This window comes from Engystomops pustulosus, chromosome 4 (genome assembly GCF_040894005.1).
Source record: "Engystomops pustulosus chromosome 4, aEngPut4.maternal, whole genome shotgun sequence".
In the NCBI taxonomy this organism is placed as follows: Eukaryota; Metazoa; Chordata; class Amphibia; order Anura; family Leptodactylidae; genus Engystomops; species Engystomops pustulosus.
This window is the reverse complement of record NC_092414.1, coordinates 5,451,306-5,468,934: the sequence shown is the minus strand read 5'-3', so window position 1 is coordinate 5,468,934 and position 17,629 is coordinate 5,451,306. Positions and strand designations below refer to the sequence as shown.

At 53.1% G+C, this 17,629-nt stretch overlaps 1 protein-coding gene across 3 annotated transcripts in view; it reads left to right on the top strand.

The window, feature by feature from the left end:
• LRP6 (LDL receptor related protein 6) overlaps positions 1-17,339 on the top strand; it is a 47,657-nt gene extending 30,318 nt beyond the window's left edge. For all 3 annotated transcript variants that reach the window (XM_072144865.1, XM_072144867.1, XM_072144866.1), the window contains exons 8-21: positions 5,618-6,124; positions 6,231-6,457; positions 7,814-8,325; positions 8,408-8,607; positions 8,688-8,899; positions 8,989-9,179; positions 9,264-9,473; positions 9,547-9,672; positions 9,746-9,982; positions 11,132-11,242; positions 11,320-11,550; positions 11,639-11,775; positions 11,851-11,948; positions 15,778-17,339. In XM_072144865.1, the coding sequence (XP_072000966.1) occupies positions 5,618-6,124; positions 6,231-6,457; positions 7,814-8,325; positions 8,408-8,607; positions 8,688-8,899; positions 8,989-9,179; positions 9,264-9,473; positions 9,547-9,672; positions 9,746-9,982; positions 11,132-11,242; positions 11,320-11,550; positions 11,639-11,775; positions 11,851-11,948; positions 15,778-16,060 (3,282 nt within the window). In that variant the 3' untranslated portion in view covers positions 16,061-17,339. The remainder of the gene's footprint in view (positions 1-5,617; positions 6,125-6,230; positions 6,458-7,813; positions 8,326-8,407; positions 8,608-8,687; positions 8,900-8,988; positions 9,180-9,263; positions 9,474-9,546; positions 9,673-9,745; positions 9,983-11,131; positions 11,243-11,319; positions 11,551-11,638; positions 11,776-11,850; positions 11,949-15,777) is intronic.
• The last annotated feature ends 290 nt before the right edge of the window (positions 17,340-17,629 follow it).

Below are 17,629 nucleotides of genomic sequence, written 5' to 3'. Positions count from 1 at the left end.
GGTTACATTGTATCTCTATCCTCTGTATCTATACTGGAGGAGGTTACATTGTATCTCTATCCTCTGTATCTATACGGGAGGAGGTTACATTGTATCTCTATCCTCTGTATCTATACGGGAGGAGGTTACATTGTATCTCTATCCTCTGTATCTATACGTGAGGGGGTTACATTGTATCTCTATCCTCTGTATCTATACGGGAGGAGGTTACATTGTATCTCTATCCTCTGTATCTATACGGGAGGAGGTTACATTGTATCTCTATCCTCTGTATCTATACGGGAGGGGGTTACATTGTGTCTCTATCCTCTGTATCTATACGGGAGGAGGTTACATTGTATCTCTATCCTCTGTATCTATACGGGAGGAGGTTACATTGTATCTCTATCCTCTGTATCTATACGGGAGGAGGTTACATTGTATCTCTATCCTCTGTATCTATACGGGAGGAGGTTACATTGTATCTCTATCCTCTGTATCTATACGGGAGGGGGTTACATTGTATCTCTATCCTCTGTATCTATACGGGAGGGGGTTACATTGTGTCTCTATCCTCTGTATCTATACGGGAGGAGGTTACATTGTATCTCTATCCTCTGTATCTATCTGTATGGGAGGGGGTTACTTTGTGTATCTATACTATATGGGTTGTTAGTTTTGGATCCTTGCTCGCCCCGTACGCCCCGCTCTTAGTGTTTCAGTACAGATAACGTCTCGGTTATTATGAAGCGATGAATCCCAATCTGTTTCCAATAAGTTTTCCTGGCAGACGCCTCCGCGAGCCGCTCCAGGAATTATTTTCATTTCATGCTTGGCAATTGTTCCTTTCTGGTGTCCAAATATCTCCTGGCTACACCCGGACAGTGCAAAGAAATGGAGCTTACACTCTATGAGGAGATAGAGAGGAGTGAGGGTCCTGATCACAAGAGCTTACACTCTATGAGGGGACACAGGAGGAGTGAGGGTCCTGATCACAAGAGCTTACACTCTATGGGGAGATGGAGAGGAGTGAGGGTCCTGATCACAAGAGCTTACACTCTATGGGGAGATAGAGAGGAGTGAGGGTCCTGATCACAAGAGCTTACACTCTATGAGGGGACACAGGAGGAGTGAGGGTCCTGATCACAAGAGCTTACACTCTATGGGGAGATGGAGAGGAGTTAGGGTCCTGATCACAAGAGCTTACACTCTATGGGGAGATGGAGGGGAACACAGGAGGAGTGAGGGTCCTGATCACAAGAGCTTACACTCTATGAGGAGATAGAGAGGACACAGGAGGAGTGAGGGTCCTGATCACAAGAGCTTACACTCTATGAGGAGAGAGGGGACACAGGAGGAGGGAGGGTCCTGATCACAAGAGCTTACACTCTATGGGGAGAGAGAGGACACAGGAGGAGTGAGGGTCCTGATCACAAGAGCTTACACTCTATGAGGAGAGAGAGGACACAGGAGGAGTGAGGGTCCTGAGCACAAGAGCTTACACTCTATGAGGAGATAGAGAGGACACAGGAGGAGTGAGGGCCCTGATCACAAGAGCTTACACTCTATGAGGAGATGGGACACAGGAGGAGTGAGGGCCCTGATCACAAGAGCTTACACTCTATGAGGAGATGGGACACAGGAGGAGTGAGGGCCCTGATCACAAGAGCTTACACTCTATGAGGAGATAGAGGGGACACAGGAGGAGTGAGGACCCTGATCACAAGAGCTTACACTCTATGAGGAGATACAGGACACAGGAGGAGTGAGGGTCCTGATCACAAGAGCTTACACTCTATGAGGAGAGAGAGGACACAGGAGGAGGGAGGGTCCTGATCACAAGAGCTTACACTCTATGAGGAGAGAGAGGACACAGGAGGAGGGAGGGTCCTGATCACAAGAGCTTACACTCTATGAGGAGATGGAGAGGACACAGGAGGAGGGAGGGTCCTGATCACAAGAGCTTACACTCTATGAGGAGATGGAGAGGACACAGGAGGAGGGAGGGTCCTGATCACAAGAGCTTACACTCTGAGGAGAGAGAGGACACAGGAGGAGGGAGGGTCCTGATCACAAGAGCTTACACTCTATGAGGAGATGGAGAGGACACAGGAGGAAGGGAGGGTCCTGATCACAAGAGCTTACACTCTATGAGGAGAGAGAGGACACAGGAGGAGGGAGGGTCCTGATCACAAGAGCTTACACTCTATGAGGAGATAGGGGGGACACAGGAGGAGTGAGGGTCCTGAGCACAAGAGCTTACACTCTATGAGGAGAGAGGGAGACACAGGAGGAGTGAGGGTCCTGATCACAAGAGCTTACACTCTATGAGGAGAGAGGGGACACAGGAGGAGGGAGGGTCCTGATCACAAGAGCTTACACTCTATGAGGAGATAGAGGGGACACAGGAGGAGTGAGGGTCCTGATCACAAGAGCTTACACTCTATGAGGAGAGAGGGGACACAGAAGGAGGGAGGGTCCTGATCACAAGAGCTTACACTCTATGAGGAGATACAGGACACAGGAGGAGTGAGGGTCCTGATCACAAGAGCTTACACTCTATGAGGAGATAGAGGGGACACAGGAGGAGTGAGGGTCCTGAGCACAAGAGCTTACACTCTATGAGGAGAGAGAGGACACAGGAGGAGGGAGGGTCCTGATCACAAGAGCTTACACTCTATGGGGAGATGGAGAGGAGTGAGGGTCCTGATCACAAGAGCTTACACTCTATGAGGAGAGAGGGGACACAGGAGGAGTGAGGGCCCTGATCACAAGAGCTTGCACTCTATGAGGAGATACAGGGGACACAGGAGGAGTGAGGGTCCTGATCACAAGAGCTTACACTCTATGAGGAGAGAGGGAGACACAGGAGGAGTGAGGGTCCTGATCACAAGAGCTTACACTCTATGAGGAGATGGAGGGGACACAGGAGGAGTGAGGGTCCTGATCACAAGAGCTTACACTCTATGAGGAGATACAGGACACAGGAGGAGTGAGGGTCCTGATCACAAGAGCTTACACTCTATGAGGAGAGAGAGGACACAGGAGGAGGGAGGGTCCTGATCACAAGAGCTTACACTCTATGGGGAGATGGAGAGGAGTGAGGGTCCTGATCACAAGAGCTTACACTCTATGAGGAGAGAGGGGACACAGGAGGAGGGAGGGTCCTGATCACAAGAGCTTACACTCTATGGGGAGAGAGAGGACACAGGAGGAGTGAGGGTCCTGATCACAAGAGCTTACACTCTATGAGGAGATAGAGGGGACACAGGAGGAGTGAGGGTCCTGATCACAAGAGCTTACACTCTATGAGGAGAGAGGGGACACAGGAGGAGGGAGGGTCCTGATCACAAGAGCTTACACTCTATGAGGAGATACAGGACACAGGAGGAGTGAGGGTCCTGATCACAAGAGCTTACACTCTATGAGGAGATAGAGAGGACACAGGAGGAGTGAGGGTCCTGATCACAAGAGCTTACACTCTATGAGGAGATAGAGGAGACACAGGAGGAGTGAGGGTCCTGATCACAAGAGCTTACACTCTATGAGGAGATAGAGAGGACACAGGAGGAGGGAGGGTCCTGATCACAAGAGCTTACACTCTATGAGGAGAGAGGGAGACACAGGAGGAGTGAGGGTCCTGATCACAAGAGCTTACACTCTATGAGGAGATAGAGAGGACACAGGAGGAGTGAGGGTCCTGATCACAAGAGCTTACACTCTATGAGGAGATAGAGAGGACACAGGAGGAGTGAGGGTCCTGATCACAAGAGCTTACACTCTATGAGGAGATAGAGAGGACACAGGAGGAGTGAGGGTCCTGATCACAAGAGCTTACACTCTATGAGGAGATACAGGGGACACAGGAGGAGTGAGGGTCCTGATCACAAGAGCTTACACTCTATGAGGAGAGAGGGAGACACAGGAGGAGTGAGGGTCCTGATCACAAGAGCTTACACTCTATGAGGAGAGAGGGGACACAGGAGGAGGGAGGGTCCTGATCACAAGAGCTTACACTCTATGAGGAGAGAGGGGACACAGGAGGAGGGAGGGTCCTGATCACAAGAGCTTACACTCTATGGGGAGAGAGAGGACACAGGAGGAGTGAGGGTCCTGATCACAAGAGCTTACACTCTATGGGGAGATAGAGAGGGGGACACAGGAGGAGTGAGGGTCCTGATCACAAGAGCTTACACTCTATGAGGAGATGGAGGGGAGTGAGGGTCCTGATCACAAGAGCTTACACTCTATGAGGAGATGGAGGGGAGTGAGGGTCCTGATCACAAGAGCTTACACTCTATGAGGAGAGAGAGGGGGGGACACAGGAGGAGTGCGTGCCCTGATCACAAGAGCTTACACTCTATGAGGAGATGGAGGGGAGTGCGGGCCCTGATCACAAGAGCTTACACTCTATGAGGAGATGGAGGGGAGTGCGGGCCCTGATCACAAGAGCTTACACTCTATGAGGGGACACAGGAGGAGTGAGGGTCCTGATCACAAGAGCTTACACTCTATGAGGAGATGGAGGGGAGTGAGGGTCCTGATCACAAGAGCTTACACTCTATGAGGAGATGGAGGGGAGTGAGGGTCCTGATCACAAGAGCTTACACTCTATGAGGAGAGAGAGGGGGGGACACAGGAGGAGTGCGGGCCCTGATCACAAGAGCTTACACTCTATGAGGAGATAGAGGGGACACAGGAGGAGTGAGGACCCTGATCACAAGAGCTTACACTCTATGAGGAGATACAGGACACAGGAGGAGTGAGGGTCCTGATCACAAGAGCTTACACTCTATGAGGAGAGAGAGGACACAGGAGGAGGGAGGGTCCTGATCACAAGAGCTTACACTCTATGAGGAGAGAGGGGACACAGGAGGAGGGAGGGTCCTGATCACAAGAGCTTACACTCTATGAGGAGATACAGGACACAGGAGGAGTGAGGGCCCTGATCACAAGAGCTTACACTCTATGAGGAGAGAGGGGACACAGGAGGAGGGAGGGTCCTGATCACAAGAGCTTACACTCTATGAGGAGATGGAGAGGACACAGGAGGAGGGAGGGTCCTGATCACAAGAGCTTACACTCTATGAGGAGAGAGAGGACACAGGAGGAGGGAGGGTCCTGATCACAAGAGCTTACACTCTATGAGGAGAGAGGGGACACAGGAGGAGGGAGGGTCCTGATCACAAGAGCTTACACTCTATGAGGAGAGAGAGGACACAGGAGGAGGGAGGGTCCTGATCACAAGAGCTTACACTCTATGAGGAGATGGAGGACACAGGAGGAGTGAGGGTCCTGATCACAAGAGCTTACACTCTATGAGGAGAGAGAGGACACAGGAGGAGTGAGGGTCCTGATCACAAGAGCTTACACTCTATGAGGAGATGGAGAGGACACAGGAGGAGGGAGGGTCCTGATCACAAGAGCTTACACTCTGAGGAGATGGAGGACACAGGAGGAGTGAGGGTCCTGATCACAAGAGCTTACACTCTGAGGAGATGGAGGGGGGTTGGGGTGAGGGTCCTGATCACAAGAGCTTACACTCTATAAGGAGATGGAGGGGGGTTGGGGTGTGTGTACGGGTTACACTGTAACGCACCCTCAGCTCTGCACTCAGGACTATATTTGTGTCTTGCAGGTGATGACCACTAACGGGACGGGTCGGCGGGTTCTGGTGGAGGACAAGCTGCCGCATATCTTTGGCTTCACGTTGCTGGGTGACTTTGTGTACTGGACGGACTGGCAGCGGCGCAGCATTGAGCGGGTGCACAAGCAGACGGGCGAGCGGGAGGTCATCATAGATCAGCTGCCCGACCTGATGGGACTGAAAGCCACCACCATCCAGCGCACGTCCGGGAGTAACGCCTGTGCGGAGGGCAATGGCGGCTGCTCGCACCTCTGCCTGTACCGGCCCCAGGGCCTGCGCTGCGCCTGTCCCATTGGCCTGGAGCTCATCAGTGACATGAGGACCTGCATCGTGCCCGAGGCCTTCCTCCTCTTCTCCCGCCGCGCCGACATCCGACGCATCTCCCTGGAGACCAACAACAACAACGTGGCCATCCCGCTCACCGGCGTCAAGGAGGCCTCCGCACTGGACTTCGATGTGGTGGACAACAGGATCTACTGGACCGACATCAGTCTGAAGGTGAATATGGTGTACTCCAGTCACATCCAAAGCTGCGGTCTGAGTAGTCCGTATATTCTCCCCTTTCATCCACGTTGGTCTAAGTCCTGTGACTCCTCTCTTACAGACCATCAGTCGCGCCTACATGAACGGCAGCGCCCTGGAGCACGTGGTACAGTTCGGGTTAGATTACCCAGAAGGCATGGCCGTGGACTGGTTAGGGAAGAACCTGTACTGGGCCGACACCGGAACCAATCGCATTGAGGTTTCCAAGCTGGACGGCCTCCACCGGCAGATCCTGGTGTGGAAGGACCTGGACAGCCCACGGGCACTCGCCCTGGACCCAGCAGAGGGGTGCGTCATCAGAGGGTCCCACACACATTAATCCTCCAGTCACACACAAAGCTGCACACACCATCTAATCCTCTGGTCACACACAGGGCTGCACACACCATCTTATCCTCCAGTCACACACAGGGCTGCACACACCATCTTATCCTCCAGTCACACACAGGGCTGCACACACCATCTTATCCTCCAGTCACACACAGGGCTGCACACACCATCTTATCCTCCAGTCACACACAGGGCTGCACACAAACATCTTATCCTCCGGTCACACACAGGGCTGCACACACCATCTTATCCTCTGGTCACACACAGGGCTGCACACACACCATCTTATCCTCCGGTCACACACAGGGCTGCACACACCATCTTATCCTCCGGTCACACACAAAGCTGCACACACCATCTTATCCTCTGGTCACACACAGAGCTGCACACACACCATCTTATCCTCCGCTCACACACAGGGCTGCACACACCATCTTATCCTCCGCTCACACACAGGGCTGCACACACCATCTTATCCTCCGCTCACACACAGGGCTGCACACACCATCTTATCCTCCGGTCACACACAGGGCTGCACACACCATCTTATCCTCCGGTCACACACAGGGCTGCACACACCATCTTATCCTCTGGTCACACACAGGGCTGCACACACCATCTTATCCTCCGGTCACACACAGGGCTGCACACACCATCTTATCCTCCAGTCACACACAGGGCTGCACACACACCATCTTATCCTCTGGTCACACACAGGGCTGCACACACCATCTTATCCTCTGGTCACACACAGGGCTGCACACACCATCTTATCCTCCGGTCACACACAGGGCTGCACACACCATCTTATCCTCCGGTCACACACAAAGCTGCACACACCATCTTATCCTCTGGTCACACACAGAGCTGCACACACACCATCTTATCCTCCGCTCACACACAGGGCTGCACACACCATCTTATCCTCCGCTCACACACAGGGCTGCACACACCATCTTATCCTCTGGTCACACACAGGGCTGCACACACACCATCTTATCCTCTGGTCACACACAGGGCTGCACGCACACCATCTTATCCTCTGGTCACACACAGGGCTGCACACAAACATCTTATCCTCCGGTCACACACAGGGCTGCACACACACCATCTTATCCTCTGGTCACACACAGGGCTGCACGCACACCATCTTATCCTCTGGTCACACACAGGGCTGCACACACACCATCTTATCCTCCGGTCACACACAGGGCTGCACACACCATCTTATCCTCCGGTCACACACATAGCTGCACTTACCATGGTGAGACTCTAGTCACAGCCAGAGCTGCACTTACCATGTCTCCTCTGCAGGTTTATGTACTGGACTGAGTGGGGAGGGAAGCCTAAGATTGACCGTGCAGCGATGGACGGGAGCGAGCGCATCACCCTGGTGCCCAACGTGGGCCGCGCCAACGGTCTGACCATCGACTACGCGGAGCGGCGCCTCTACTGGACGGATCTGGACACCAATCTCATCGAGTCCTCCAATATGCTGGGACAAGAGCGCGAGGTCATCGCCGACGACCTGCCGCACCCCTTCGGCCTCACCCAGTACCAGGACTTCATCTACTGGACGGACTGGAGCCGCCGCAGCATTGAGCGGGCCAACAAGACCAGCGGGCAGAACCGCACCATCATCCAGGGGCACCTGGACTACGTCATGGACATCCTGGTCTTCCACTCGTCCCGCCAGTCGGGATGGAACGAGTGTGTGTCCGGCAATGGCCACTGCTCGCACCTGTGCCTGGCCTCCCCCGGGAGCGGATACTCGTGCGGCTGCCCCGTGCACTACTCCCTGAACGAGGACAACAAGACGTGTAGCGGTGAGCGGCGGGGGAGTGCCGGGGGGGGGAGGGGCTTATTATCTGCATCGTGTATCGTATATAACATATGACCTCTCTACAGCTCCCAGCGCATTCCTGCTCTTCAGCCAGAAGAACGCCATCAACAGGATGGTGATAGACGAGCAGCAGAGCCCGGACATCATCCTCCCCATCCACAACCTGCGCAACGTCCGCGCCATCGACTACGACCCAGTGGACCGGCACCTGTACTGGATCGACTCCCGGCAGAGCATCCGCAGAGCCCTGGAGGACGGCAGCGAGGTGAGAACCGCCACAAAGCGTCTCTGCTGCAATCCGCGCTGCGTGTTCTCTTCTAACATTATCGTGTTTTCTGTTTGCAGAATGTGACCGTCGTGTCCAACCCCAACCCCAACCAGAACCTGGACCTGCAGCCCTACGACATGAGCCTGGACATCTACAGCCGCCTGATCTACTGGACCTGCGAGGCCACAAACGTCATCAACGTCACCCGCATGGACGGCCGCGCCGTAGGGATCGTCCTGAAGGGAGAGCAGGACCGACCCAGAGCCATCCTGGTCAACCCCGAGCGAGGGTGAGCGGGGGGGTCAGAGGTCGTGGTGGGGTAATAATCACATGCACGCCCGGCCTGGTACTGATTCTTCTGGATCTCTCTCTCCGCAGGTACATGTATTTCACCAACCTACAGGAGCGCTCCGCCAAAATCGAGCGCGCCGCACTGGACGGGACGGAGCGGGAGGTTCTGTTCTTCACCGGGCTCAGTAAACCCATTGCGCTGGCTCTGGATAATAAGATGGGGAAGCTTTTCTGGGCCGACTCGGACCTGAGGCGGATCGAGAGCAGCGACTTGTCCGGTAAGAAGGGACGTGAGGTGTAATAGAGCGCCCCCTGCTGTGTAATATAAGGTAATACAGTAACGGAAGGGTCTGGTCCTATAGGAGGGAACCGGATCGTGCTGGAAGACTCCAACGTGCTGCAGCCGGTCGGACTCACGGTTTTCGGGAACCATTTGTATTGGATCGACCGCCAGCAGCAGATGATCGAGCGCATCGACAAAACGGGGCGCGAGGGGCGCACTAAGATCCAGGCCCGAATCCCCTTCCTGACCGACATCCACGCCGTGACCGAGATGAGCGACAAGGAATACAGTGAGTCACGTGACCGGCCGCTGGGTGCTGATTGGACGCGGCAGGATATGCTGACGGGTTCTCTGTCTTTTAGAGGATCACCCCTGCGCCCAGGACAATGGCGGCTGCTCCCACATCTGTATCGTGAAGGGAGACGGCACCACCCGCTGCTCCTGCCCCCTGCACCTGGTGCTGAAGGACGATGAGCTGATCTGCTCCGGTGAGTGACCCCCACCCCAGCCCCTGCACCCCAGAGGATGATTGCTCAACACTAACCCCTCGATCCCTTGCAGACCCCCCCACCTGCTCCCCGCAGCATTTCACCTGTTACACCGGAGAGATCGACTGCATCCCCAACGAGTGGCGCTGCGACGGCTTCATGGAGTGCGTGGACAACAGCGACGAACAGAACTGCCCCAAGTGCACCAGCACCCAGTACATCTGCGCCAGCGGCCAGTGCATAGACTCCGCCCTCCGCTGCAACGGGGAGGTCAACTGCCAGGACAAGTCCGACGAGGTCAACTGCGAAGGTAAGTGTCTTATCATAACCGCCTAGTAGCAGCAGGACTGGGGGCGTGTCCTCACACTGCTGTGCCCTGTGCTCTCTGCAGCTAGTGTTATGTATTGTCCCTGGAGAGATGTGTGATCATACCTCACACTGCTGTGCTCTGTGCTCTCTGCAGCCAGTGTTATGTAATGTCCCTGGAGAGATGTGTAATCAGACCTGACACTGCTGTGCTCTGTGCTCTCTGCAGCCAGTGCTATGTATTGTCCCTGGAGAGATGTGTAATCAGACCTCACACTGCTGTGCTCTGTGCTCTCTGCAGCCAGTGTTATGTACTGTCCCTGGAGAGATGTGTAATTAGACCTCACACTGCTGTGCTCTGTGCTCTCTGCAGCCAGTGTTATGTTTTGTACCTGGAGAGATGTGTAATTAGACCTCACACTGCTGTGCTCTGTGCTCTCTGCAGCCAGTGTTATGTATTGTCCCTGGAGAGATGTGTAATCAGACCTCACACTGCTGTGCTCTGTGCTCTCTGCAGCCAGTGTTATGTACTGTCCCTGGAGAGATGTGTAATCAGACCTCACACTGCTGTGCTCTGTGCTCTCTGCAGCCAGTGTTATGCAATGTCCCTGGAGAGATGTGTAATCAGACCTCACACTGCTGTGCTCTGTGCTCTCTGCAGCCAGTGTTCTGTATTGTCCCTGGAGAGATGTGTAATCAGACCTCACACTGCTGTGCTCTGTGCTCTCTGCAGCCAGTGTTATGTATTGTCCCTGGAGAGATGTGTAATCAGACCTCACACTGCTGTGCTCTGTGCTCTCTGCAGCCAGTGTTATGTACTGTCCCTGGAGAGATGTGTAATCACACCTCACACTGCTGTGCTCTGTGCTCTCTGCAGCCAGTGTTCTGTATTGTCCCTGGAGAGATGTGTAATCAGACCTCACACTGCTGTGCTCTGTGCTCTCTGCAGCCAGTGTTCTGTATTGTCCCTGGAGAGATGTGTAATCAGACCTCACACTGCTGTGCTCTGTGCTCTCTGCAGCCAGTGTTATGTGTTGTCTCTGGAGATGTGTGTGATGTATGGATTTGTATCTTAGATTGTGTCCTCACCCTGCTGTGCTCTGTGCATTGAGCTGTAGCATTACGATATAACTTTTTCTCTCTCCTCGCTCAGAGATCTGCAGTCCGGAGCAGTTCCATTGTGGTAACGGTCAGTGCGTCGGGAAGCACCAGCGATGTGACCAGAACCGGGATTGCAGTGACAGAACCGATAAACTGGGCTGCTGTAAGTTCTGGTCCTATAAGCCCCGCCCCTCTGCATTATCTCCGCCTCCTCCTGATCACATGTCTTGTTCCCTACAGATCCCACAGAGGAGCCGCCTCCGCCCTCCACCAACACCATCGGTTCCATCATCGGGGTCATCCTCACCGTCTTCGTGGTGGGCGGAGTCTACTTTGTGTGCCAGCGGGTGCTGTGCCCCAGGATGAAGGGTGACGGGGAGACCATGGCTAACGACTACGTGGTGCATGGTCCGGCCTCGGTGCCCCTGGGGTATGTGCCGCACCCCAGCTCCCTGACCAGCTCCCTGCCAGGTGGGTGCCACGCTCTGCGCTCCGTTACAATGTGCCAGTCGTGTGATTGTGGATTAACCCTTCGCCTCCCGCTCATTGTCTCCTGCAGGAATGTCGCGCGGCAAAACGGTTATCAGCTCGCTGAGCATCATGGGAGGAAGCAGCGGGCCACCGTACGACCGCGCACACGTGACCGGAGCCTCCTCCAGCAGCTCCGCCAGCACCAAAGGGACCTACTTCCCACCGGTGAGTGACCCTGCCTAAGGTCAGGGGTCGTGGGTGTGTGACCTCTTCTCTCTGACTCTTCCTTCCTTCCTCCAGATCCTGAATCCTCCCCCCTCCCCGGCCACGGAGCGATCACACTACACCATGGAGTTCGGATACTCCTCCAACAGCCCGTCCACGCACCGCTCCTACAGGTAATGAGCCCCCCGGGGTCAGGGGTCACCACCTCTGCTCACTCCAGATCTCCCTTCCCTCTGTAATTAGACTGAATTCTACTGGTCACAGATGAGGGTTTGTCACAGTTGTATCCACTCTGACACATTGTAACAGATAGTCAGGAGCAGAGAGAATTGCAGAGGATTCACATGTGACAAACCCTCAGCTGTGAAAGGTGAAGCCTCAGTCTCAGGATGTAAATAGGAAAGTTTTAACTTGTTGCAAGAAAGCAGAGATCAGAAAATGCTAAAGGAAAAATTGTCAGTAGTTCCAGGATTGTATTGGGACGTATCCTCACACTGCTGTGCTCTGTGCAGCCAGCATTAGGTATTGTCCCTGGAGAGATGTGTAATCAGACCTCACACTGCTGTGCTCTGTGCTCTCTGCAGCCAGTGTTATGTATTGTCCCTGGAGAGATGTGTAATCAGACCTCACACTGCTGTGCTCTGTGCTATCTGCAGCCAGTGTTATGTATTGTCCCTGGAGAGATGTGTAATCAGACCTCACACTGCTGTGCTCTGTGCTCTCTGCAGCCAGTGTTATGTATTGTCCCCGGGGAGAGATGTGTAATCAGACCTCACACTGCTGTGCTCTGTGCTCCAGGGACAATACATAACACTGGCTGCAGAGAGCACAGAGCACAGCAGTGTGAGGTCTGATTACACATCTCTCCAGGGACAGTACATAACACTGGCTGCAGAGAGCACAGCAGTGTGAGGTCTGATTACACATCTCTCCAGGGACAATACATAACACTGGCTGCAGAGAGCACAGAGCACAGCAGTGTGAGGTCTGATTACACATCTCTCCAGGGACAGTACATAACACTGGCTGCACAGAGCACAGCAGTGTGAGGTCTGATTACACATCTCTCCAGGGACAATACATAACACTGGCTGCAGAGAGCACAGAGCACAGCAGTGTGAGGTCTGATTACACATCTCTCCAAGGACAATACATAACACTGGCTGCAGAGAGCACAGAGCACAGCAGTGTGAGGTCTGATTACACATCTCTCCAGGGACAATACATAACACTGGCTGCAGAGAGCACAGAGCACAGCAGTGTGAGGTCTGATTACACATCTCTCCAGGGACAATACATAACACTGGCTGCAGAGAGCACAGAGCACAGCAGTGTGAGGTCTAATTACACATCTCTCCAGGGACAGTACATAACACTGGCTGCACAGAGCACAGCAGTGTGAGGTCTGATTACACATCTCTCCAGGGACAATACATAACACTGGCTGCAGAGAGCACAGAGTACAGCAGTGTGAGGTCTGATTACACATCTCTCCAGGGACAATACATAACACTGGCGGCAGAGAGCACAGGGCACAGCAGTGTGAGGTCTGATTACACATCTCTCCAGGGACAGTACATAACACTGGCTGCAGAGAGCACAGAGCACAGCAGTGTGAGGTCTGATTACACATCTCTCCAGGGACAATACATAACACTGGCTGCAGAGAGCATAGAGCACAGCAGTGTGAGCTCTGATTACACATATCCCCAGGGACAATACATAACACTGGCTGCACAGAGCACAGCAGTGTGAGGTCTGCTTACACATCTCTCCAGGGACAATACATAACACTGGCTGCAGAGAGCACAGCAGTGTGAGGTCAGATTACACATTTCTCCAGGGACAATACATAACCCTGGATGCAGAGAGCACAGAGCACAGCAGTGTGAGGTCTGATTACACATCTCTCCAGGGACAATACATAACACTGGCTGCAGAGAGCACAGAGCACAGCAGTGTGAGGTATGATTACACATCTCTCCAGGGACAATACATAACATTGGCTGCAGAGAGCACAGAGCACAGCAGTGTGAGGTATGATTACACATCTCTCCTGGGACAGTACATAACACTGGCTGCAGAGAGCACAGAGCACAGCAGTGTGAGGTCTGATTACACATCTCTCCAGGGACAATACATAACATTGGCTGCAGAGAGCACAGAGCACAGCAGTGTGAGGTGTGATTACACATCTCTCCAGGGACAATACATAACACTGGCTGCAGAGAGCACAGAGCACAGCAGTGTGAGGTCTGATTACACATCTCTCCAGGGACAATACATAACACTGGCTGCAGAGAGCACAGAGCACAGCAGTGTGAGGTCTGATTACACATCTCTCCAGGGACAAAACATAACACTGGCTGCAGAGAGCACAGAGCACAGCAGTGTGAGGTCTGATTACACATCTCTCCAGGGACAATACATAACACTGGCTGCAGAGAGCACAGAGCACAGCAGTGTGAGGTCTGATTACACATCTCTCCAGGGACAGTACATAACACTGGCTGCACAGAGCACAGCAGTGTGAGGTCTGATTACACATCTCTCCAGGGACAATACATAACACTGGCTGCACAGAGCACAGCAGTGTGAGGTCTGATTACACATCTCTCCAGGGACAGTACATAACACTGGCTGCAGAGAGCACAGTGCACAGCAGTGTGAGGTCTGATTACACATCTCTCCAGGGACAATACATAACACTGGCTGCAGAGAGCACAGAGCACAGCAGTGTGAGGTCTGATTACACATCTCTCCAGGGACAGTACATAACACTGGCTGCAGAGAGCACAGCAGTGTGAGGTCTGATTACACATCTCTCCAGGGACAATACATAACACTGGCTGCAGAGAGCACAGAGCACAGCAGTGTGAGGTCTGATTACACATCTCTACAGGGACAATACATAACACTGGCTGCACAGAGCACAGCAGTGTGAGGTCTGATTACACATCTCTCCAGGGACAGTACATAACACTGGCTGCAGAGAGCACAGAGCACAGCAGTGTGAGGTCTGATTACACATCTCTCCAGGGACAGTACATAACACTGGCTGCAGAGAGCACAGAGCACAGCAGTGTGAGGTCTGATTACACTTCTCTCCAGGGACAGTACATAACACTGGCTGCAGAGAGCACAGAGCACAGCAGTGTGAGGTCTGATTACACATCTCTCCAGGGACAGTACATAACACTGGCTGCAGAGAGCACAGAGCACAGCAGTGTGAGGTCTGATTACACATCTCTCCAGGGACAATACATAACACTGGCTGCAGAGAGCACAGAGCACAGCAGTGTGAGGTCTGATTACACATCTCTCCAGGGACAATACATAACACTGGCTGCAGAGAGCACAGAGCACAGCAGTGTGAGGTCTGATTACACATCTCTCCAGGGACAATACATAACACTGGCTGCAGAGAGCACAGAGCACAGCAGTGTGAGGTCTGATTACACATCTCTCCAGGGACAATACATAACACTGGCTGCAGAGAGCACAGAGCACAGCAGTGTGAGGTCTGATTACACATCTCTCCAGGGACAATACATAACACTGGCTGCAGAGAGCACAGAGCACAGCAGTGTGAGGTCTGATTACACATCTCTCCAGGACAATACATAACACTGGCTGCAGAGAGCACAGAGCACAGCAGTGTGAGGTCTGATTACACATCTCTCCAGGGACATTACATAACACTGGCTGCAGAGAGCACAGAGCACAGCAGTGTGAGGTCTGATTACACATCTCTCCAGGGACAATACATAACACTGGCTGCTGGGAGCACAGAGCACAGCAGTGTGAGGTCTGATTACACATCTCTCCAGGGACAATACATAACACTGGCTGCAGAGAGCACAGCAGTGTGAAGTCTGATTACACATCTCTCCAGGGACAATACATAACACTGGCTGCAGAGAGCACAGAGCACAGCAGTGTGAGGTGTGATTAGTGTCTGTTGGGTGACACCTGTTGACCCCTTTCCCTCTCTCTCCGCAGTTACAGGCCGTACAGTTACCGTCATTTTGCTCCTCCCACTACGCCATGCAGCACGGACGTCTGTGACAGTGACTACACCCCGAGCCACCGCCTCATGTCGGCCACCGCTAAAGGTTACACCAGCGACCTGAACTACGACTCTGAGCCGGTGCCCCCTCCCCCGACGCCGCGCAGCCAGTACCTGTCCGCTGAGGAGAGTTGTCCCCCGTCTCCATACACGGAGCGCAGCTACTCCCATCATCTGTACCCGCCACCCCCCTCCCCCTGCACTGACTCCTCGTGAGCCCCGCCCCCTGTGCCCCGGCTCCTCCCATGGTTTTAATTTCATGTACAGTTTTTTTATTTTTTTTGCTCCCGGGGGGAGGGGCGGAGCCACGGACTTGTACATAAAGATATTTATATATTTTCATAGCCCCTCCCCCTCATCAGACGTCTAAGCTGTTGTATAAAGGACACGCCCCCCTCCGCCCGTATATTGTACAAATATATAAATATATAGAATTATCTATTTTTTACAAAAATGAACATTTACACACTAAATGCCTTAAATCCGAGGAGCCGCGACGCCAAAAAGAAGCCAAAGCGGATCCGGGGGGCTCCGTATGGGCCGGACAAAGTTTTTAAACTGTTTTTTTTTTAATGCAAGAATTAAAGGGGAAGTCCACTGCTGCCACGACCCACGATCCAAGCTACACGGTTATAGGACGCCATCGGATGTGCACCTGTGCACCCCCTATTCTGTAATGGTTCATTCCCAACCACTAATAGAACTGAGCTCCGGGCCAGACCACTAAGCTGTTGTAATGGGGGGGGGGATTGTTCCTTTTCTATTTGGCGCCCCCCCTCCGGCGTCTGGAGAGGAGCAGAAGTTTATATTTTCCTGAAAGCTGCGAATGTTCATTCCGTGTAGATACTTTGTATTTATAACATGTAACGTTGTGATTTTTCTACACCGCGTACCTGTGTATATAGGAGTATATGTCCGTGCAGTACCTCCGCTCACCACTAGTCACGCGGTGGAGTGATGCTGCCATAGATGAGCTGTTACGGGGGGATCATGTCCCTTTAATGCAACGAGTTGCTATAATTGTCTTACATGACACAGCGCCCCCCCGTGCCTGTAGGTTGTGTCTGGTATTGCAGCTCTGCTCCATTGAAGTGATATAACTGCAGTACCGCACACGACCTGTGGTCAGGAGGGGGGCGCTGTAGAGACAGTACACCAGTGTTGTGTGACGCGGTGGCCGCCGCCCACTCTGCGTGTGTCAGTATCGTTAGGACCAATTAGATTTCCAGTGACCAAAGCCTCTGACGCACAGTGTAAAGGGGGCGTGGCTCCCAGAGTGGGGGGCGGGGTCACACGTTTCGGTGGCCGCCGCTGGTACGACAGGTCTGCACAAGGACGTACGGACGGTTTTTATGATTTTGGCCAACATTTGGTCAGCGCCGGGCGCTCATATCAGGCGGTTATTATATATTTCTCGTGTGTAAGAGACGTCACCGCGTCCTCAGCTGTAACTAAGACTTAATTTTTATAATAAAACAAAAGCTCAAAACCTTAACATGTCTCCTAGTGTTACTGTCACCCCTCCTGACCCAGAACCATGTAATATACTGCAGACATCCCGGGCCTCCTGACCCAGAACCATGTAATAACATGTAATAATACACTACAAACATCCCGGCTCCTCCTGACCCAGAACCATGGAATAACATGTAATAATACACTGCAGACATCCCGGCTCCTCCTGACCCAGGATCATGTAATAATACGCTGCAGACATCCCGGCCCCTCCTGACCCAGAACCATGTAATAATACACTGCAGACATCCCGACCCCTCCTGACCCTGT